Here is a 22,616-nt window from a genome sequence, read left to right as displayed (position 1 = left end):
GTTCCTCGCCTCTATCACCACCACTGGCAGGGTGTCCATGCCTCTATCACCACCACTGGCAGGGTATTCCACGCCTCTATCACCACGACTGGCAGGGTGTTCCACACCTTTATCACCACCACTGGAGCGTGTTCCTCGCCTCTATCACCACCACTGGCAGGGTGTTCCACGCATCTATCACCACCACTGGCAGTGTTTTCCTCACCTCTATCACCACCACTGGCATGGTGTTCCTCTCCTCTATCACCACCACTGGCAGGGTGTTCCACGCCTCTATCACCACCACTGGCAGCTGTTCTTTCCTTCTGTCACCACCACTGGCAGGGTGTTCCTCACCTCTATCACCACTACTGGCAGGGTGTTCCACACCTCTATCACCACCTCTGGCAGGTGTTCCACACCTCTATCACCACCACTGGAAAGTATTCTTCTCCTCTATCACCACCACTGGCAGGGTGTTCCACACCTTTATCACCACCACTGGAGCGTGTTCCTCGCCTCTATCACCACCACTGGCAGGGTGTTCCACGCATCTATCACCACCACTGGCAGTGTTTTCCTCACCTCTATCACCACCACTGGCATGGTGTTCCTCTCCTCTATCACCACCACTGGCAGGGTGTTCCACGCCTCTATCACCACCACTGGCAGCTGTTCTTTCCTTCTGTCACCACCACTGGCAGGGTGTTCCTCACCTCTATCACCACTACTGGCAGGGTGTTCCACACCTCTATCACCACCTCTGGCAGGTGTTCCACACCTCTATCACGACCACTGGAAAGTATTCTTCTCCTCGATCACCACCACTGGCAGGGTGTTCCACGCCTTTATCACCACCACTGGCAGGGTGTTCCTCGCCTCTATCACCACCACTGGCAGGGTGTTCCACACCTTTATCAGCACCACTGGCAGGGTGTTCCTCGCCTCTATCACCACCACTGGCAGGGTGTTCTATGCCTCTATCACCACCACTGGCAGGGTGTTGCACGCCTCTATCACCACCACTGGCAGGGTGTTCCACGCCTCTATCACCACTACTGGAAGGTGTTCTTTCCCTCTATCACCACCACTGGCAGGGTGTTCCACACCGCTATCACCACTACTGGCAGGATGTTCCACGCCTCTATCACCACCACTGGCAGTGTTTTCCTCACCTCTATCACCACCACTGGCATGGTGTTCCTCGCCTCTATCACCACCACTGGCAGGGTGTTCCACGCCTCTATCACCACCACTGGCAGTGTTTTCCTCACCTCTATCACCACCACTGGCATGGTGTTCCTCGCCTCTATCACCACCACTGGCAGGGTGTTCCACGCCTCTATCACCACCGCTGGCAGCTGTTCTTTCCTTCTGTCACCACCACTGGCAGGGTGTTCCTCACCTCTATCACCACTACTGGGAGGGTGTTCCACACCTCTATCACCACCCCTGGCAGGTGTTCCACACCTCTATCACCACCACTGGAAAGTATTCTTCCCCTCTATCACCACCACTGGAGGGTGTTTCTCACCTCTATCAACACCACGGGCAGGGTGTTCCACGCCTCTATCACCACCACTGACAGGGTTTTCCTTGCCTCTATCACCACCACTGGCAGGGTGTTCTATGCCTCTATCACCACCACTGGCAGGGTGTTGCACGCCTCTATCACCACCACTGGCAGGGTGTTCCACGCCTCTATCGCCACCACTGGCAGTGTTTTCCTCACCTCTATCACCACCACTGGCATGGTGTTCCTCGCCTCTATCACCACCACTGGCAGGATGTTCCACGCCTCTATCACCACCACTGGCAGCTGTACTTTCCTTCTGTCACCACCACTGGCAGGGTGTTTCTCACCTCTATCACCACCACTGGAAGGTGTTCTTTCCCACTATCACCACCACTGGCAGTGTGTTCCACACCTCTATCACCACCACTGGCAGGATGTTCCACGCCTCTATCACCACCACTGGCAGGATGTTCCACGCATCTATCACCACCACTGGCAGGGTGCTCCTCGCCTCTCAGGGTGTTCCTCGCCTCTATCACCACCACTGGCAGGGTGTCCATGCCTCTATCACCACCACTGGCAGGGTATTCCACGCCTCTATCACCACGACTGGCAGGGTGTTCCACACCTTTATCACCACCACTGGAGCGTGTTCCTCGCCTCTATCACCACCACTGGCAGGGTGTTCCACGCATCTATCACCACCACTGGCAGTGTTTTCCTCACCTCTATCACCACCACTGGCATGGTGTTCCTCTCCTCTATCACCACCACTGGCAGGGTGTTCCACGCCTCTATCACCACCACTGGCAGCTGTTCTTTCCTTCTGTCACCAGCACTGGCAGGGTGTTCCTCACCTGTATCACCACTACTGGCAGGGTGTTCCACACCTCTATCACCACCTCTGGCAGGTGTTCCACACCTCTATCACCACCACTGGAAAGTATTCTTCTCCTCTATCACCACCACTGGCAGGGTGTTCCACGCCTTTATCACCACCACTGGCAGGGTGTTCCTCACCTCTATCACCACCACTGGCAGGGTGTTCCACACCTTTATCACCACCACTGGCAGGGTGTTCCTCGCCTCTATCACCACCACTGGCAGGGTGTTCTATGCCTCTATCACCACCACTGGCAGGGTGTTGCACGCCTCTATCACCACCACTGGCAGGGTGTTCCACGCCTCTATCACCACCACTGGCAGTGTTTTCCTCACCTCTATACCACCACTGGCATGGTGTTCCTCGCCTCTATCACCACCACTGGCAGGGTGTTCCACGCCTCTATCAGCACCACTGGCAGTGTTTCCTCACCTCTATCACCACCACTGGCATGGTGTTCCTCGCCTCTATCACCACCACTGGCAGGGTGTTCCACGCCTCTATCACCACCACTGGCAGCTGTTCTTTCCTTCTGTCACCACCACTGGCAGGGTGTTCCTCACCTCTATCACCACTACTGGCAGGGTGTTCCACACCTCTATCACCACCTCTGGCAGGTGTTCCACACCTCTATCACCACCACTGGAAAGTATTCTTCCCCTCTATCACCAGGACTGGCAGGGTGTTCTACGCCTCTATCACCACCACTGGCAGGGTGTTCCACGCCTCTATCACCACCACTGGAAGGTGTTCTTTCCCTCTATCACCACCACTGGCAGGGTGTTCTATGCCTCTATCACCACCACTGGCAGGGTGTTGCACGCCTCTATCACCACCACTGGCAGGGTGTTCCACACCTCTATCACCACCCCTGGCAGGTGTTCCACACCTCTATCACCACCACTGGAAAGTATTCTTCCCCTCTATCACCACCACTGGCAGTGTTTTCCTCACCTCTATCACCACCACTGGCATGGTGTTCCTCGCCTCTATCACCACCACTGGCAGCTGTTCTTTCCTTCTGTCACCACCACTGGCAGGGTGTTCCTCACCTCTATCACCACTACTGGCAGGGTGTTCCACACCTCTATCACCACCTCTGGCAGGTGTTCCACACCTCTATCACCACCACTGGCAGGGTGTTCCACACCTTTATCACCACCACTGGCAGGGTGTTCCTCGCCTCTATCACCACCACTGGCAGGGTGTTCTATGCCTCTATCACCACCACTGGCAGGGTGTTGCACGCCTCTATCACCACCACTGGCAGGGTGTTCCACACCTCTATCACCACTACTGGAAGGTGTTCTTTCCCTCTATCAGCACCACTGGCAGGGTGTTCCACACCGCTATCACCACTACTGGCAGGATGTTCCACGCCTCTATCACCACCACTGGCAGTGTTTTCCTCACCTCTATCACCACCACTGGCATGGTGTTCCTCGCCTCTATCACCACCACTGGCAGGGTGTTCCACGCCTCTATCACCACCACTGGCAGTGTTTTCCTCACCTCTATCACCACCACTGGCATGGTGTTCCTCGCCTCTATCACCACCACTGGCAGGGTGTTCCACGCCTCTATCACCACCACTGGCAGCTGTTCTTTCCTTCTGTCACCACCACTGGCAGGGAGTTCCTCACCTCTATCACCACTACTGGCAGGGTGTTCCACACCTCTATCACCACCCCTGGCAGGTGTTCCACACCTCTATCACCACCACTGGAAAGTATTCTTCCCCTCTATCACCACCACTGGAGGGTGTTTCTCACCTCTATCAACACCACGGGCAGGGTGTTCGACGCCTCTATCACCACCACTGACAGGGTTTTCCTTGCCTCTATCACCACCACTGGCAGGGTGTTCCACTCCTCTATCACCACCACTGGCAGGGTGTCCCTCGCCTCTATCACCACCACTGGCAGGGTGTTCTATGCCTCTATCACCACCACTGGCAGGGTGTTGCACGCCTCTATCACCACCACTGGCAGGGTGTTCCACGCCTCTATCGCCACCACTGGCAGTGTTTTCCTCACCTCTATCACCACCACTGGCATGGTGTTCCTCGCCTCTATCACCACCACTGGCAGGATGTTCCACGCCTCTATCACCACCACTGGCAGCTGTACTTTCCTTCTGTCACCACCACTGGCAGGGTGTTCCTCACCTCTATCACCACTACTGGCAGGGTGTTCCACACCTCTATCACCACCACTGGAAGGTGTTCTTTCCCACTATCACCACCACTGGCAGTGTGTTCCACACCTCTATCACCACCACTGGCAGGATGTTCCACGCCTCTATCACCACCACTGGCAGGATGTTCCACGCATCTATCACCACCACTGGCAGGGTGCTCCTCGCCTCTCAGGGTGTTCCTCGCCTCTATCACCACCACTGGCAGGGTGTCCATGCCTCTATCACCACCACTGGCAGGGTATTCCACGCCTCTATCACCACGACTGGCAGGGTGTTCCACACCTTCATCACCACCACTGGAGCGTGTTCCTCGCCTCTATCACCACCACTGGCAGGGTGTTCCACGCATCTATCACCACCACTGGAAAGTATTCTTCTCCTCTATCACCACCACTGGCAGGGTGTTCCACGCCTTTATCACCACCACTGGCAGGGTGTTCCTCGCCTCTATCACCACCACTGGCAGGGTGTTCCACACCTTTATCACCACCACTGGCAGGGTGTTCCTCGCCTCTATCACCACCACTGGCAGGGTGTTCTATGCCTCTATCACCACCACTGGCAGGGTGTTGCACGCCTCTATCACCACCACTGGCAGGGTGTTCCACGCCTCTATCACCACCACTGGCAGTGTTTTCCTCACCTCTATACCACCACTGGCATGGTGTTCCTCGCCTCTATCACCACCACTGGCAGAGTGTTCCACGCCTCTATCACCACCACTGGCAGTGTTTCCTCACCTCTATCACCACCACTGGCATGGTGTTCCTCGCCTCTATCACCACCTCTGGCAGGTGTTCCACACCTCTATCACCACCACTGGAAAGTATTCTTCCCCTCTATCACCACGACTGGCAGGGTGTTCTACGCCTCTATCACCACCACTGGCAGGGTGTTCCACGCCTCTATCACCAGCACTGGAAGGTGTTCTTTCCCTCTATCACCACCACTGGCAGGGTGTTCCACACCTCTATCACCACTACTGGCAGGATGTTCCACGCCTCTATCACCACCACTGGCAGGATGTTCCACTCATCTATCACCACCACTGGCAGGGTGCTCCTCGCCTCTCAGGGTGTTCCTCGCCTCTATCACCACCACTGGCAGGGTGTTCCATGCCTCTATCACCACCACTGGCAGGGTATTCCATGCCTCTATCACCACCACTGGCAGGGTGTTCCACGCATCTATCACCACCACTGGCAGGGTGTCCTCACCTCTATCACCACCACTGGCAGGGTGTTCCACGCCCCTATCACCACCACTGGCAGCTTTCTTTCCTTCTTTCACCACCACTGACAGGGTGTTCCTCGCCTCTATCACCACAACTGGCAGTGTTTTCCTCACCTCTATAACCACCACTGGCATGTTGTTCCTCGCCTCTATCACCACCACTGGCAGGGTGTTCCACGCCTCTATCACCACCGCTGGCAGCTGTTCTTTCCTTCTGTCACCACCACTGGCAGGGTGTTCCTCACCTCTATCACCACTACTGGCAGGGTGTTCCACACCTCTATCACCACCTCTGGCAGGTGTTCCACACCTCTATCACCACCACTGGAAAGTATTCTTCCCCTCTATCACCACCACTGGCAGGGTGTTCTACGCCTCTATCACCACCACTGGCAGGGTGTTCCACGCCTCTAGCACCACCACTGGCAGGGTGCTCCTCGCCTCTATCACCACCATTGGCAGGGTGTTCCTCGCCTCTATCACCACCACTGGCAGGGTGTTCCACGCATCTATCACCACCACTGGCAGGGTGTACCTCGCCTCTATCACCACCACTGGCAGGGTGTTCCACGCCTCTATCACCACCACTGGAAGGTGTTCTTTCCCTCTATCACCACCACTGGCAGGGTGTTCCACACCTCTATCACCACTACTGGCAGGATGTTCCACGCCTCTATCACCACCACTGGCAGGATGTTCCACGCATCTATCACCACCACTGGCAGGGTGCTCCTCGCCTCTCAGGGTGTTCCTCGCCTCTATCACCACCACTGGCAGGGTGTTCCACGCCTCTATCACCACCGCTGGCAGCTGTTCTTTCCTTCTGTTACCACCACTGGCAGGGTGTTCCTCACCTCTATCACCACTACTGGCAGGGTGTTCCACACCTCTATCACCACCACTGGAAAGTATTCTTCCCCTCTATCTCCACCACTGGAGGGTGTTTCTCACCTCTATCAACACCACGGGCAGGGTGTTCCACGCCTCTATCACCACCACTGACAGGGTTTTCCTTGCCTCTATCACCACCACTGGCAGGGTGTTCCACTCCTCTATCACCACCACTGGCAGGGTGTCCCTCGCCTCTATCACCACCACTGGCAGGGTGTTCTATGCCTCTATCACCACCACTGGCAGGGTGTTGCACGCCTCTATCACCACCACTGGCAGGGTGTTCCACGCCTCTATCGCCACCACTGGCAGTGTTTTCCTCACCTCTATCACCACCACTGGCATGGTGTTCCTCGCCTCTATCACCACCACTGGCAGGGTGTTCCACGCCTCTATCACCACCACTGGCAGCTGTACTTTCCTTCTGTCACCACCACTGGCAGGGTGTTCCTCACCTCTATCACCACTACTGGCAGGGTGTTCCACACCTCTATCACCACCACTGGAAGGTGTTCTTTCCCACTATCACCACCACTGGCAGGGTGTTCCGCACCTCTATCACCACCACTGGCAGGATGTTCCACGCCTCTATCACCACCACTGGCAGGACGTTCCACGCATCTATCACCACCACTGGCAGGGTGCTCCTCGCCTCTCAGGGTGTTCCTCGCCTCTATCACCACCACTGGCAGGGTGTCCATGCCTCTATCACCACCACTGGCAGGGTATTCCACGCCTCTATCACCACGACTGGCAGGGTGTTCCACACCTTTATCACCACCACTGGCAGGGTATTCCACGCCTCTATCACCACCACTGGCAGGGTATTCCACGCCTCTATCACCACGACTGGCAGGGTGTTCCACACCTCTATCACCACCTCTGGCAGGTGTTCCACACCTCTATCACGACCACTGGAAAGTATTCTTCTCCTCTATCACCACCACTGGCAGGGTGTTCCACGCCTTTATCACCACCACTGGCAGGGTGTTCCTCGCCTCTATCACCACCACTGGCAGGGTGTTCCACACCTTTATCACCACCACTGGCAGGGTGTTCCTCGCCTCTATCACCACCACTGGCAGGGTGTTCTATGCCTCTATCACCACCACTGGCAGGGTGTTCCACGCCTCTATCGCCACCACTGGCAGTGTTTTCCTCACCTCTATCACCACCACTGGCATGGTGTTCCTCGCCTCTATCACCACCACTGGCATGGTGTTCCACGCCTCTATCACCACCACTGGCAGCTGTACTTTCCTTCTGTCACCACCACTGGCAGGGTGTTCCTCACCTCTATCACCACTACTGGCAGGGTGTTCCACACCTCTATCACCACCACTGGAAGGTGTTCTTTCCCACTATCACCACCACTGGCAGGGTGTTCCACACCTCTATCACCACCACTGGCAGGATGTTCCACGCCTCTATCACCACCACTGGCAGGATGTTCCACGCATCTATCACCACCACTGGCAGGGTGCTCCTCGCCTCTCAGGGTGTTCCTCGCCTCTATCACCACCACTGGCAGGGTGTCCATGCCTCTATCACCACCACTGGCAGGGTATTCCACGCCTCTATCACCACGACTGGCAGGGTGTTCCACACCTTTATCACCACCACTGGAGCGTGTTCCTCGCCTCTATCACCACCACTGGCAGGGTGTTCCACGCATCTATCACCACCACTGGCAGTGTTTTCCTCACCTCTATCACCACCACTGGCAGGGTGTTCCACGCCTCTATCACCACCACTGGCAGCTGTTCTTTCCTTCTGTCACCACCACTGGCAGGGTGTTCCTCACCTCTATCACCACTACTGGCAGGGTGTTCCACACCTCTATCACCACCTCTGGCAGGTGTTCCACACCTCTATCACGACCACTGGAAAGTATTCTTCTCCTCTATCACCACCACTGGCAGGGTGTTCCACGCCTTTATCACCACCACTGGCAGGGTGTTCCTCGCCTCTATCACCACCACTGGCAGGGTGTTCCACACCTTTATTACCACCACTGGCAGGGTGTTCCTCGCCTCTATCACCACCACTGGCAGGGTGTTCTATGCCTCTATCACCACCACTGGCAGGGTGTTGCACGCCTCTATCACCACCACTGGCAGGGTGTTCCACGCCTCTATCACCACTACTGGAAGGTGTTCTTTCCCTCTATCACCACCACTGGCAGGGTGTTCCACACCGCTATCACCACTACTGGCAGGATGTTCCACGCCTCTATCACCACCACTGGCAGTGTTTTCCTCACCTCCATCACCACCACTGGCATGGTGTTCCTAGCCTCTATCACCACCCCTGGCTGGTGTTCCACACCTCTATCACCACCACTGGAAAGTATTCTTCCCCTCTATCACCACCACTGGAGGGTGTTTCTCACCTCTATCAACACCACGGGCAGGGTGTTCCACGCCTCTATCACCACCACTGACAGGGTTTTCCTTGCCTCTATCACCACCACAGGCAGGGTGTTCCACTCCTCTATCACCACCACTGGCAGGGTGTCCCTCGCCTCTATCACCACCACTGGCAGGGTGTTCTATGCCTCTATCACCACCACTGGCAGGGTGTTGCACGCCTCTATCACCACCACTGGCAGGGTGTTCCACGCCTCTATCGCCACCACTGGCAGTGTTTTCCTCACCTCTATCACCACCACTGGCATGGTGTTCCTCGCCTCTATCACCACCACTGGCAGGATGTTCCACGCCTCTATCACCACCACTGACAGCTGTACTTTCCTTCTGTCACCACCACTGGCAGGGTGTTTCTCACCTCTATCACCACTACTGGCAGGGTGTTCCACACTTTTATCACCACCACTGGCAGGGTGTTCCTCGCCTCTATCACCACCACTGGCAGGGTGTCCTCACCTCTATCACCACCACTGGCAGGGTGTTGCTCGCCTGTATCACCACCACTGGCAGGGTGTTCCACGCCCCTATCACCACCACTGGCAGCTTTCTTTCCTTCTTTCACCACCACTGACAGGGTGTTCCTCGCCTCTATCACCACCACTGGCAGTGTTTTCCTCACCTCTATAACCGCCACTGGCATGTTGTTCCTCGCCTCTATCACCACCACTGGCAGGGTGCTCCTCGCCTCTCAGGGTGTTCCTCGCCTCTATCACCACCACTGGCAGGGTGTTCCACGCCTCTATCACCACCGCTGGCAGCTGTTCTTTCCTTCTGTTACCACCACTGGCAGGGTGTTCCTCACCTCTATCACCACTACTGGCAGGGTGTTCCACATCTCTATCACCACCACTGGAAAGTATTCTTCCCCTCTATCTCCACCACTGGAGGGTGTTTCTCACCTCTATCAACACCACGGGCAGGGTGTTCCACGCCTCTATCACCACCACTGACAGGGTTTTCCTTGCCTCTATCACCACCACTGGCAGGGTGTTCCACTCCTCTATCACCACCACTGGCAGGGTGTCCCTCGCCTCTATCACCACCACTGGCAGGGTGTTCTATGCCTCTATCACCACCACTGGCAGGGTGTTGCACGCCTCTATCACCACCACTGGCAGGGTGTTCCACGCCTCTATCACCACCACTGGCAGGATGTTCCACGCCTCTATCACCACCACTGGCAGGATGTTCCACGCATCTATCACCACCACTGGCAGGGTGCTCCTCGCCTCTCAGGGTGTTCCTCGCCTCTATCACCACCACTGGCAGGGTGTCCATGCCTCTATCACCACCACTGGCAGGGTATTCCACGCCTCTATCACCACGACTGGCAGGGTGTTCCACACCTTTATCACCACCACTGGAGCGTGTTCCTCGCCTCTATCACCACCACTGGCAGGGTGTTCCACGCATCTATCACCACCACTGGCAGTGTTTTCCTCACCTCTATCACCACCACTGGCATGGTGTTCCTCTCCTCTATCACCACCACTGGCAGGGTGTTCCACGCCTCTATCACCACCACTGGCAGCTGTTCTTTCCTTCTGTCACCACCACTGGCAGGGTGTTCCTCACCTCTATCACCACTACTGGCAGGGTGTTCCACACCTCTATCACCACCTCTGGCAGGTGTTCCACACCTCTATCACGACCACTGGAAAGTATTCTTCTCCTCGATCACCACCACTGGCAGGGTGTTCCACGCCTTTATCACCACCACTGGCAGGGTGTTCCTCGCCTCTATCACCACCACTGGCAGGGTGTTCCACACCTTTATCAGCACCACTGGCAGGGTGTTCCTCGCCTCTATCACCACCACTGGCAGGGTGTTCCACGCCTCTATCACCACCACTGGCAGTGTTTTCCTCACCTCTATCACCACCACTGGCATGGTGTTCCTCGCCTCTATCACCACCACTGGCAGGGTGTTCCACGCCTCTATCACCACCACTGGCAGGGTGTTCCACACCGCTATCACCACTACTGGCAGGATGTTCCACGCCTCTATCACCACCACTGGCAGTGTTTTCCTCACCTCTATCACCACCACTGGCATGGTGTTCCTCGCCTCTATCACCACCACTGGCAGGGTGTTCCACGCCTCTATCACCACCACTGGCAGTGTTTTCCTCACCTCTATCACCACCACTGGCATGGTGTTCCTCGCCTCTATCACCACCACTGGCAGGGTGTTCCACGCCTCTATCACCACCGCTGGCAGCTGTTCTTTCCTTCTGTCACCACCACTGGCAGGGTGTTCCTCACCTCTATCACCACTACTGGGAGGGTGTTCCACACCTCTATCACCACCCCTGGCAGGTGTTCCACACCTCTATCACCACCACTGGAAAGTATTCTTCCCCTCTATCACCACCACTGGAGGGTGTTTCTCACCTCTATCAACACCACGGGCAGGGTGTTCCACGCCTCTATCACCACCACTGACAGGGTTTTCCTTGCCTCTATCACCACCACAGGCAGGGTGTTCCACTCCTCTATCACCACCACTGGCAGGGTGTCCCTCGCCTCTATCACCACCACTGGCAGGGTGTTCTATGCCTCTATCACCACCACTGGCAGGGTGTTGCACGCCTCTATCACCACCACTGGCAGGGTGTTCCACGCCTCTATCGCCACCACTGGCAGTGTTTTCCTCACCTCTATCACCACCACTGGCATGGTGTTCCTCGCCTCTATCACCACCACTGGCAGGATGTTCCACGCCTCTATCACCACCACTGGCAGCTGTACTTTCCTTCTGTCACCACCACTGGCAGGGTGTTTCTCACCTCTATCACCACCACTGGAAGGTGTTCTTTCCCACTATCACCACCACTGGCAGTGTGTTCCACACCTCTATCACCACCACTGGCAGGATGTTCCACGCCTCTATCACCACCACTGGCAGGATGTTCCACGCATCTATCACCACCACTGGCAGGGTGCTCCTCGCCTCTCAGGGTGTTCCTCGCCTCTATCACCACCACTGGCAGGGTGTCCATGCCTCTATCACCACCACTGGCAGGGTATTCCACGCCTCTATCACCACGACTGGCAGGGTGTTCCACACCTTTATCACCACCACTGGAGCGTGTTCCTCGCCTCTATCACCACCACTGGCAGGGTGTTCCACGCATCTATCACCACCACTGGCAGTGTTTTCCTCACCTCTATCACCACCACTGGCATGGTGTTCCTCTCCTCTATCACCACCACTGGCAGGGTGTTCCACGCCTCTATCACCACCACTGGCAGCTGTTCTTTCCTTCTGTCACCACCACTGGCAGGGTGTTCCTCACCTCTATCACCACTACTGGCAGGGTGTTCCACACCTCTATCACCACCTCTGACAGGTGTTCCACACCTCTATCACCACCACTGGAAAGTATTCTTCTCCTCTATCACCACCACTGGCAGGGTGTTCCACGCCTTTATCACCACCACTGGCAGGGTGTTCCTCGCCTCTATCACCACCACTGGCAGGGTGTTCCACACCTTTATCACCACCACTGGCAGGGTGTTCCTCGCCTCTATCACCACCACTGGCAGGGTGTTCTATGCCTCTATCACCACCACTGGCAGGGTGTTGCACGCCTCTATCACCACCACTGGCAGGGTGTTCCACGCCTCTATCACCACCACTGGCAGTGTTTTCCTCACCTCTATACCACCACTGGCATGGTGTTCCTCGCCTCTATCACCACCACTGGCAGGGTGTTCCACGCCTCTATCAGCACCACTGGCAGTGTTTCCTCACCTCTATCACCACCACTGGCATGGTGTTCCTCGCCTCTATCACCACCACTGGCAGGGTGTTCCACGCCTCTATCACCACCACTGGCAGCTGTTCTTTCCTTCTGTCACCACCACTGGCAGGGTGTTCCTCACCTCTATCACCACTACTGGCAGGGTGTTCCACACCTCTATCACCACCTCTGGCAGGTGTTCCACACCTCTATCACCACCACTGGAAAGTATTCTTCCCCTCTATCACCACGACTGGCAGGGTGTTCTACGCCTCTATCACCACCACTGGCAGGGTGTTCCACGCCTCTATCACCACCACTGGAAGGTGTTCTTTCCCTCTATCACCACCACTGGCAGGGTGTTCCACACCTCTATCACCACTACTGGCAGGATGTTCCACTCATCTATCACCACCACTGGCAGGGTGCTCCTCGCCTCTCAGGGTGTTCCTCGCCTCTATCACCACCACTGGCAGGGTGTTCCATGCCTCTATCACCACCACTGGCAGGGTATTCCATGCCTCTATCACCACCACTGGCAGGGTGTTCCACGCATCTATCACCACCACTGGCAGGGCATTCCACTCCTCTATCACCACCACTGGCAGGGTGTTCCTCGCCTCTATCACCACCACTGGCAGGGTGTCCTCACCTCTATCACCACCACTGGCAGGGTGTTGCTCGCCTGTATCACCACCACTGGCAGGGTGTTCCACGCCCCTATCACCACCACTGGCAGCTTTCTTTCCTTCTTTCACCACCACTGACAGGGTGTTCCTCGCCTCTATCACCACCACTGGCAGTGTTTTCCTCACCTCTATAACCACCACTGGCATGTTGTTCCTCGCCTCTATCACCACCACTGGCAGGGTGTTCCACGCCTCTATCACCACCGCTGGCAGCTGTTCTTTCCTTCTGTCACCACCACTGGCAGGGTGTTCCTCACCTCTATCACCACTACTGGCAGGGTGTTCCACACCTCTATCACCACCTCTGGCAGGTGTTCCACACCTCTAGCACCACCACTGGAAAGTATTCTTCCCCTCTATCACCACCACTGGCAGGGTGTTCTACGCCTCTATCACCACCACTGGCAGGGTGTTCCACGCCTCTATCACCACCACTGGCAGGGTGCTCCTCGCCTCTATCACCACCATTGGCAGGGTGTTTTCCCGCCTCTATCACCACCACTGGCAGGGTGTTCCACGCATCTATCACCACCACTGGCAGGGTGTACCTCGCCTCTATCACCACCACTGGCAGGGTGTTCCACGCCTCTATCACCACCACTGGAAGGTGTTCTTTCCCTCTATCACCACCACTGGCAGGGTGTTCCACACCTCTATCACCACTACTGGCAGGATGTTCCACGCCTCTATCACCACCACTGGCAGGATGTTCCACGCATCTATCACCACCACTGGCAGGGTGCTCCTCGCCTCTCAGGGTGTTCCTCGCCTCTATCACCACCACTGGCAGGGTGTTCAATGCCTCTATCACCACCACTGGCAGGGTATTCCATGCCTCTATCACCACCACTGGCAGGGTGTTCCTCGCTTCTATCACCACCACTGGCAGGGTATTCCACGCCTCTATCACCACCACTGGCTGGGTGTTCCACACCTTCATCACCACCACTGGCAAGGTGTTCCTCGCCTCTATCACCACCACTGGCAGGGTGTCCTCACCTCTATCACCACCACTGGCAGGGTGTTCCACGCCTCTATCACCACCACTGGCAGTGTTTTCCTCACCTCTATCACCACCACTGGCATGGTGTTCCTCGCCTCTATCACCACCACTGGCAGGGTGTTCCACGCCTCTATCACCACCACTGGCAGTGTTTTCCTCACCTCTATCACCACCATTGGCATGGTGTTCCTCGCCTCTATCACCACCACTGGCAGGGTGTTCCACACCTCTATCACCACCTCTGGCAGGTGTTCCACACCTCTATCACCACCACTGGAAAGTATTCTCCCCCTCTACCACCACCACTGGCAGGGTGTTCTACGCCTCTATCACCACCACTGGCAGGGTGTTCCACACCTCTATCACCACCACTGGCAGGGTGCTCCTCGTCTCTATCACCACCATTGGCAGGGTGTTCCTCGCCTCTATCACCACCACTGGCGGGTGTTCCACGCATCTATCACCACCACTGGCAGGGTGTTCCTCGCCTCTATCACCACCACAGGCAGGGTGTTCCACGCCTCTATCACCACCACTGGAAGGTGTTCTTTCCCTCTATCACCACCACTGGCAGGGTGTTCCACTCCTCTATCACCACTACTGGCAGGATGTTCCACGCCTCTATCACCACCACTGGCAGGATGTTCCACTCATCTATCACCACCACTGGCAGGGTGCTCCTCGCCTCTCAGGGTGTTCCTCGCCTCTATCACCACCACTGGCAGGGTGTTCCATGCCTCTATCACCACCACTGGCAGGGTATTCCATGCCTCTATCACCACCACTGGCAGGGTGTTCCACGCGTCTATCACCACCACTGGCAGGGCATTCCACTCCTCTATCACCACCACTGGCAGGGTGTTCCACACTTTTATCACCACCACTGGCAGGGTGTTCCTCGCCTCTATCACCACCACTGGCAGGGTGTCCTCACCTCTATCACCACCACTGGCAGGGTGTTGCTCGCCTGTATCACCACCACTGGCAGGGTGTTCCACGCCCCTATCACCACCACTGGCAGCTTTCTTTCCTTCTTTCACCACCACTGACAGGGTGTTCCTCGCCTCTATCACCACCACTGGCAGCTGTTCTTTCCTTCTTTCACCACCACTGGCAGAGTGTTTCACGCCTCTATCACCACCACTGGCAGGGTGTTTCACGCCTCTATCACCACCAATGGAGGGTGTTCTACGCCTCTATCACCACCACTGGCAGGGTGTTCCACGCCTGTATCACCACCACTGGGTGGTGTTCCTTGCCTCTATCACCACTTTCCATTGAGAAAACTATCCTCTGAGGCAACTTTGACGGACCTGTGAACACTGGCTTCGAGATCCCTCTGTTCCTTCATGCTTCCGAGGGCCCTGCATTAACTCTGTGGTGACAATTGAATCTTTGCTGGCAGGGAAAATTGGGTATGTGAGAGAGACTAGGTGGGGAATGGGACTGTTGCTCTGAGGGGTATCAGAGCCTCTGTCATAAGGCATTCTAAGAATATTAACAGCAAATGACATTTGTGAACTGTGTCCTTTACACAAGACTGCTTTGCTAGAAGTCTTGCGGCCGTGTATGGTGTGATTTCTCCTTCTGTCCTTACCTATTCGCCTTCCCCACAGTTTTATTCCAGCACCTTCTTCAGTGAACGTTAAATCCATGATTACTCAGCATTAACCCCCTCACAAACACAAAAACCCTCTTTCTTCCTGCGGTTTCCGTGGACACTGCTTGTTTCTTCTCCAGGGCCACAGGCGTAGTGCCAGAATACTGCTCAGATGGGACCATCTGCTGCTCTCTTGCAGAACAAATGGTTAGCTATCTTTGCCAGCCCAAGGAGCAAGTTTACTAGGCATCCTCCTCCCCTCTTGCCCCCACTCTCCTCCTCAGAGACACAAACTGCTTGCTGTTTCCCAGGGAGATGGGCAAACGGGACCAGGTACACCAGCACCAAGCAAAGCTCGACGAAGCTAATGGAAACCCTGCTCCTGTGCTGACAAATTTACCTTGCACAAGTACACTAAATCCATTTTCTTCCCACAGGTGGCGTTATCACCCTGGACGACCTGAAGTACTACACACCTCAGTTAATCGAAAACCCAGTGAAGCTGAAACTCGGAGACTACACGCTGTTAACACCCGGCGCGCCCTCTAGTGGCCTCGTGCTGGCATTAATTCTGAACATTCTGAAGGGTGAGATATGTAGACCCCCTCCCTCCCTCCGGTGGTGGGGAATGGGTCTGCCGACATCCTCTCCGTGCTTCTCATCCTGCTGTGAGGACAGTCTCACCCCCAGACTGTCTGCCTGGGTCCCGGGCACAGCACTAGCACAACTGACCACTTTCTTCATTTACATTCAGCTCATTGATATAGAGATTTATATTTTTATATATCTGAACTAATAAGAGATAAACAGACACTTTCCTCAGAGCTGAAATACCAAATACCGAAAGACATAGTTTTAAAGGGAGAGGGGTATAAATTCAAGGAGATGTGCACTGATATGGACGGGGCTGTGGAAGGAGATGTGCAGTGATGTGGACGGGGCTATGACCGGGACAGTTAACGGAGATGTGCAGTGATGTGGACGGCGTTGTGGAAGGAGATGTGCAGTGATGTGGACGGGGCTGTGCACGGAGATGTGCGGTGATGTAGACGGGGCTGTGTACGGAGATATGCAGTGATCTGGACGGGTTGTGGAAGGAGATGTGCAGTGATGTGGACGGGGCTGTGGACAGAGATGTGCAGTGATGCGGGCCGGGCTGTGGACGGAGATGTGCAGTGATGTGGACGGGGCTGTGGACGGAGATATGCAGTGATCTGGACGGGTTGTGGAAGGAGATGTGCAGTGATGTGGACGGGGCTGTGGACAGAGATGTGCAGTGATGCGGACCGGGCTGTGGACGGAGATGTGCAGTGATGTGGACGGGGCTGTGGAAGGAGATGTGCAGTGATGTGGACGATGTTGTGGACGGAGATATGCACTGATGTGGACGGAGTGTGGACGGAGATGTGCAGTGATGTGGACGGAGATGTGCAGTGATGTGGACGAGGCTGTGGAAGGAGATGTGCAGTGATGTGGACGGGGCTGTGTACGGAGATATACAGTGATATGGACGGGGCTGTGGATGGAGATGTGCAGTGATGTGGACGGGGCTGTGGACGAGGCTGTGGAAAGAAATGTGCTGTGATGTGGACGGGGCTGTGGACGGAGATGTGCAGTGATATGGACGAGGCTGTGGATGGAGATGTGCAGTGATGTGGACGGGGCTGTGGAAGGAGATGTGCAGTGATGTGGACAGCGCTGTGGAATGAGATGTGCAGTGATGTGGACGGGGCTGTGGACGGAGATGTGCAGTGATGTTGACGGGGCTGTGGACGGAGATGTGCAGTGATGTGGACGGGGCTGTGGACGGTGATGTGCAGTGATGTGGACGGGGCTGTGGGACGATGATGTGCAGTGATGTGGACGGGGCTGTGGGCTGAGATGTGCAGTGATGTGGACGGAGCTGTGGACGGAGATGTGTAGTAATGTGGACGGGGCTGTGGAAGGAGATCTGCGGTTTTGTGGACGGGGCTGTGGAAGGAGATGTGCAGTGATGTAGACGGGGCTGTGGACGGTGCTCTGCAGTGATGTGGACGGGGCTGTGGACAGGGCTGTGGAGGAGATGTGCAGTAATGCGGACCGGGCTGTGGACGGAGATGTGCAGTGATGTGGACGGTGCTGTGGACGGAGATGTGCAGTGATGTTCACGGGGCTGTGGACGGAGATGTGCAGTGATGTGAACGGGGCTGTGGACGGAGATGTGCAGTGATGTGAACGGGGCTGTGGACGGAGATGTGCAGTGATGTGAACGGGGCTGTGGACAGAGATGTGCGGTGATGTGGATCGGGCTGTGGAAGGAGATGTGCAGTGATGTGGATGGGGCTGTGGACGGAGATGTGCAGTGATGTGGACCGGGCTGCGGACGGAGATGTGCAGTGATGTGGACAGGGTTGTGGACGGGGCTGTGGAAGGAGATGTGCAGTGATGTGGATGGGGCTGTGGACGGAGATGTGCACTGATGTGGACGGGGCTGTGTACGGAGATGTGCAGTGATGTGGACGGGGCTGTGGACGGAGATGTGCACTGATGTGGACGGGGCTGTGGACGGAGATGTGCAGTGATGTGGACGGGGCTGTGGAAGGAGATGTGCAGTGATATGGACAAGGCTGTGGAAGTAGATGTGCAGTGATGTGGACGGGGCTGTGGAAGGAGATGTGAGGGGCTGTGGACGGGACTGTTATGGGAGATGTGCAGTGATGTGGACGGCGCTGTGGAAGGAGATGTGCAGTGATGTGGACGGGGCTGTGGAAGGAGATGTGCAGTGATATGGACCGGGCTGTGCACGGAGATGTGCAGTGATATGGACGGGGCTGTGGATGGAGATGTGCAGTGATGTGGACGGGGCTGTGGACGGAGATGTGCAGTGATGTGGACGGGGCTGTGCACGGAGATGTGCAGTGATATGGACGGGGCTGTGGATGGAGATGTGCAGTGATGTGGACGGGGCTGTGGACGGAGATGTGCAGTGATATGGACGAGGCTGTGGATGGAGATGTGCAGTGATGTGGACAGGGCTGTGGAAGGAGATGTGCAGTGATGTGGACGGGGCTGTGGACGGAGATGTGTAGTGATGTGGACGGGGCTGTGGAAGGCGATGTGCGGTTTTGTGGACGGGGCTGTGGAAGGAGATGTGCAGTGATGTAGACGGGGCTGTGGACGATGCTGTGCAGTGATGTGGACGGGGCTGTGGACGGTGCTGTGCAGTGATGTGGACGGGGCTGTGGACGGAGATGTGCAGATATCTGGACGGGTTGTGGAAGGAGATGTGCAGTGATGTGGACGGGGCTGTGGATGGGGCTGTGGAGGAGATGTGCATTGATGCGGACCGGGCTGTGGAAGGAGAAGTGCAGTGATGTGAACGGGGTTGTGGACGGAGATGTGCAGTGATGTGGACGGGGCTGTGGACGGAGATGTGCAGTAATGTTGACGGGGCTGTGGACGGAGATGTGCAGTGATGTGAACGGGGCTGTGGACGGAGATGTGCAGTGATGTGGACGGGGCTGTGGAAGGAGATATGCAGTGATATGGTCGGGGCTGTGGACAGACAGTGCGGTGATGTGGACGGGGCTGTGGAAGGAGATGCGCAGTGATGTGGATGGGGCTGTGGACGGAGATATGCAATGATATGGACGAGGATGTGGAAGGAGAAGTGCAGTGATATCGACGGGGCTGTGGAAGGAGATGTGGGGTGCTGTGGACGGGGCTGTGGAAGGAGATGTGCAGTCATGTGGACGGGGCTGTGGAAGAAGATGTGCAGTGATGTGGACGGGGTTGTGGACGGAGATGTGCAGTGATGTGGAGGAGGCTGTGGAAGGAGATGTGCAGTGACGTGGACGAGGTTGTGGACGGAGATGTGCAGTGATTTGGACGGGGCTGTGGACGGAGATGTGCAGTGAAGTGGACGGTGCTGGGGACGGAGATGTGCAGTGTTGTGGACGGGGCTGTGGACGGAGTTGTGCAGTGATGTGGACGGGGCTGTGGAAGGAGGTGTGCAGTGATGTGGATGGGGCTGTGGACGGAGATGTGCAGTGATGTGGACCGGGCTGCGGACGGAGATGTGCAGTGATGTGGACAGGGTTGTGGACGGGGCTGTGGAAGGAGATGTGCAGTGATGTGGACGGGGCTGTGGAAGGAGATGTGCAGTGATGTGGACAGGGCTGAGGAAGGAGATGTGCAGTGATGTGGACGGAGCGGTGGACGGAGATGTGCAGTGATGTGGATGGGGCTGTGGACGGGGCTGTGGAAGGAGATGTGTAGTGATGTGGACGGGGCTGTGGAAGGAGATGTGTACTGATGTGGACGGAGCGGTGGACGGAGATGTGCAGTGATGTGGAGGGGGCTGTGGAAGGAGATGTGCAGTTATGTGGATGGGGCTGTGGACGGAGATGTGCACTGATGTGGACGGGGCTGTGGACGGAGATGTGCAGTGATGTGGACAGGGCTGTGGAAGGAGATGTGCAGTGATGTGGACGGGGCTGTCGACGAAGATGTGCACTGATGTGGACGGGGCTGTGGACGGAGATGTGCAGTGATGTAGACGGGGCTGTGGACGGAGATGTGCAGTGATGTGAACGGGGCTGTGGACGGAGATGTGCAGTGATGTGGACGGGGCTGTGGAAGGAGATATGCAGTGATATGGAGGGGGCTGTGGACAGACAGTGCGGTGATGTGGACGGGGCTGTGGAAGGAGATGCGCAGTGATGTGGATGGGGCTGTGGACGGAGATATGCAATGATATGGACGAGGCTGTGGAAGGAGAAGTGCAGTGATTTCGACGGGGCTGTGGAAAGAGCTGTGGGGTGCTGTGGACGGGGCTGTGGAAGGAGATGTGCAGTGATGTGGACGGGGTTGTGGACGGAGATGTGCAGTGATGTGGAGGAGGCTGTAAAAGGAGATGTGCAGTGACGTGGACGGGGTTGTGGACGGAGATGTGCAGTGATTTGGACGGGGCTGTGGACGGAGATGTGCAGTGATGTGGACGGTGCTGTGGACGGAGATGTGCAGTGTTGTGGACGGGGCTGTGGACGGAGATGTGCAGTGATGTGGACGGGGCTGTGGAAGGAGGTGTGCAGTGATGTGGATGGGGCTGTGGATGGAGATGTGCAGTGATGTGGACCGGGCTGCGGACGGAGATGTGCAGTGATGTGGACAGTGTTGTGGACGGGGCTGTGGAAGGAGGTGTGCAGTGATGTGGACGGGGCTGTGGAAGGAGATGTGCAGTAATATGGACAGGGCTGAGGAAGGAGATGTGTAGTGATCTGGACGGGGCTGTGGAAGGAGATGTGCAGTTATTTGGATGGGGCTGTGGACGGAGATGTGCAGTGATGTGGACGGGGCTGTGGACGGAGATGTGCAGTGATGTGGACGGGGCTGTGGACCGAGATGTGCAGTGATGTGGACGGGGCTGTGGACGGAGATGCGCAGTGATGTGGACGGGGCTGTGGAAGGAGATATGCAGTGATATTTTCGGAGCTGTGTGCAGAGATGTGCGTTGATATGGATGGGGCTGTGGAAGGAGATGTGCAGTGATGTGGATGGGGCTGTAGACGGAGAAGTGCAGTGATATGGACAAGGCTGTGGAAGGAGATGTGCAGTGATGTGGACGGGGCTGTGGAAGCAGATGTGAGGGGCTGTGGACGGAACTGTTATGGGACATGTGCAGTGATGTGGACGACGCTGTGGAAGGAGATGTGAAGTGATGTGGACGGGGCTGTGGAAGGAGATGTGCAGTGATGTGGACGGGGCTGTGGACGGAGATGTGCGGTGATGTGGACGGGGCTGTGTACGGAGATATGCAGTGATATGGACGGGGCTGTGGATGGAGGTGTGCAGTGATGTGAACGGAGCTGTGGACCGAGATGTGCAGATATTTGGACGGGGCTGTGGTAGGAGATATGCAGTGATATTGACGGGGCTGTGGACAGAGAGTGTGGTGATGTGGACGGGGCTGTGGAAGGAGATGCGCAGTAATGTAGATGGGGCTGTGGACGGAGATATGCAGTGATATGGACGAGGCTGTGGAAGGAGAAGTGCAGTGATGTGGAGGGGGCTGTGGAAGGATATTTGCAGTAACGTGGACGGGTTTGCGGACCGAGATGTGCAGTGATTTGGACGGGGCTGTGGACGGAGATGTGCAGTGATGTGGACGGGGCTGTGGACGGAGACGTGTAGGGTTGTGGACGGGGCTGTGGACGGAGCTGTGCAGTGATGTGGACGGGGCTGTGCAAGGAGATATGCACTGATGTGGATGGGGCTGTGGACGGACATGTGCAGTGATATGGACAAGGCTGTGGAAGGAGATGTGCAGTGATGTGGACGGGGCTCTGGAAGGAGATGTGCAGTGATGTGGACGGGGCTGTGCACGGAGATGTGCGGTGATGTGGACGGGGCTGTGTACGGAGATATGCAGTGATATGGACGGGGCTGTGGATGTAGATGTGCAGTAATG

General features: G+C 56.4%; 1 protein-coding gene across 1 annotated transcript in view; it reads left to right on the top strand.

Moving 5' to 3' along the window:
• Positions 1-22,616, top strand: part of LOC140193280 (glutathione hydrolase 1 proenzyme-like) — a gene marked incomplete at its 3' end in the record, with an annotated part of 319,360 nt that overhangs the window by 258,595 nt on the left and 38,149 nt on the right. The window contains exon 6 of the mRNA XM_072250649.1: positions 16,606-16,755. Within this exon, the coding sequence (XP_072106750.1) occupies positions 16,606-16,755 (150 nt within the window). The remainder of the gene's footprint in view (positions 1-16,605; positions 16,756-22,616) is intronic.

This window comes from Mobula birostris, unplaced genomic scaffold, assembly GCF_030028105.1.
Source record: "Mobula birostris isolate sMobBir1 unplaced genomic scaffold, sMobBir1.hap1 scaffold_497, whole genome shotgun sequence".
Taxonomy (NCBI): domain Eukaryota; kingdom Metazoa; phylum Chordata; class Chondrichthyes; order Myliobatiformes; family Myliobatidae; genus Mobula; species Mobula birostris.
The sequence above is the reverse complement of the archived record's forward strand: the minus strand, read 5'-3'. Positions and strand labels throughout refer to the sequence as shown.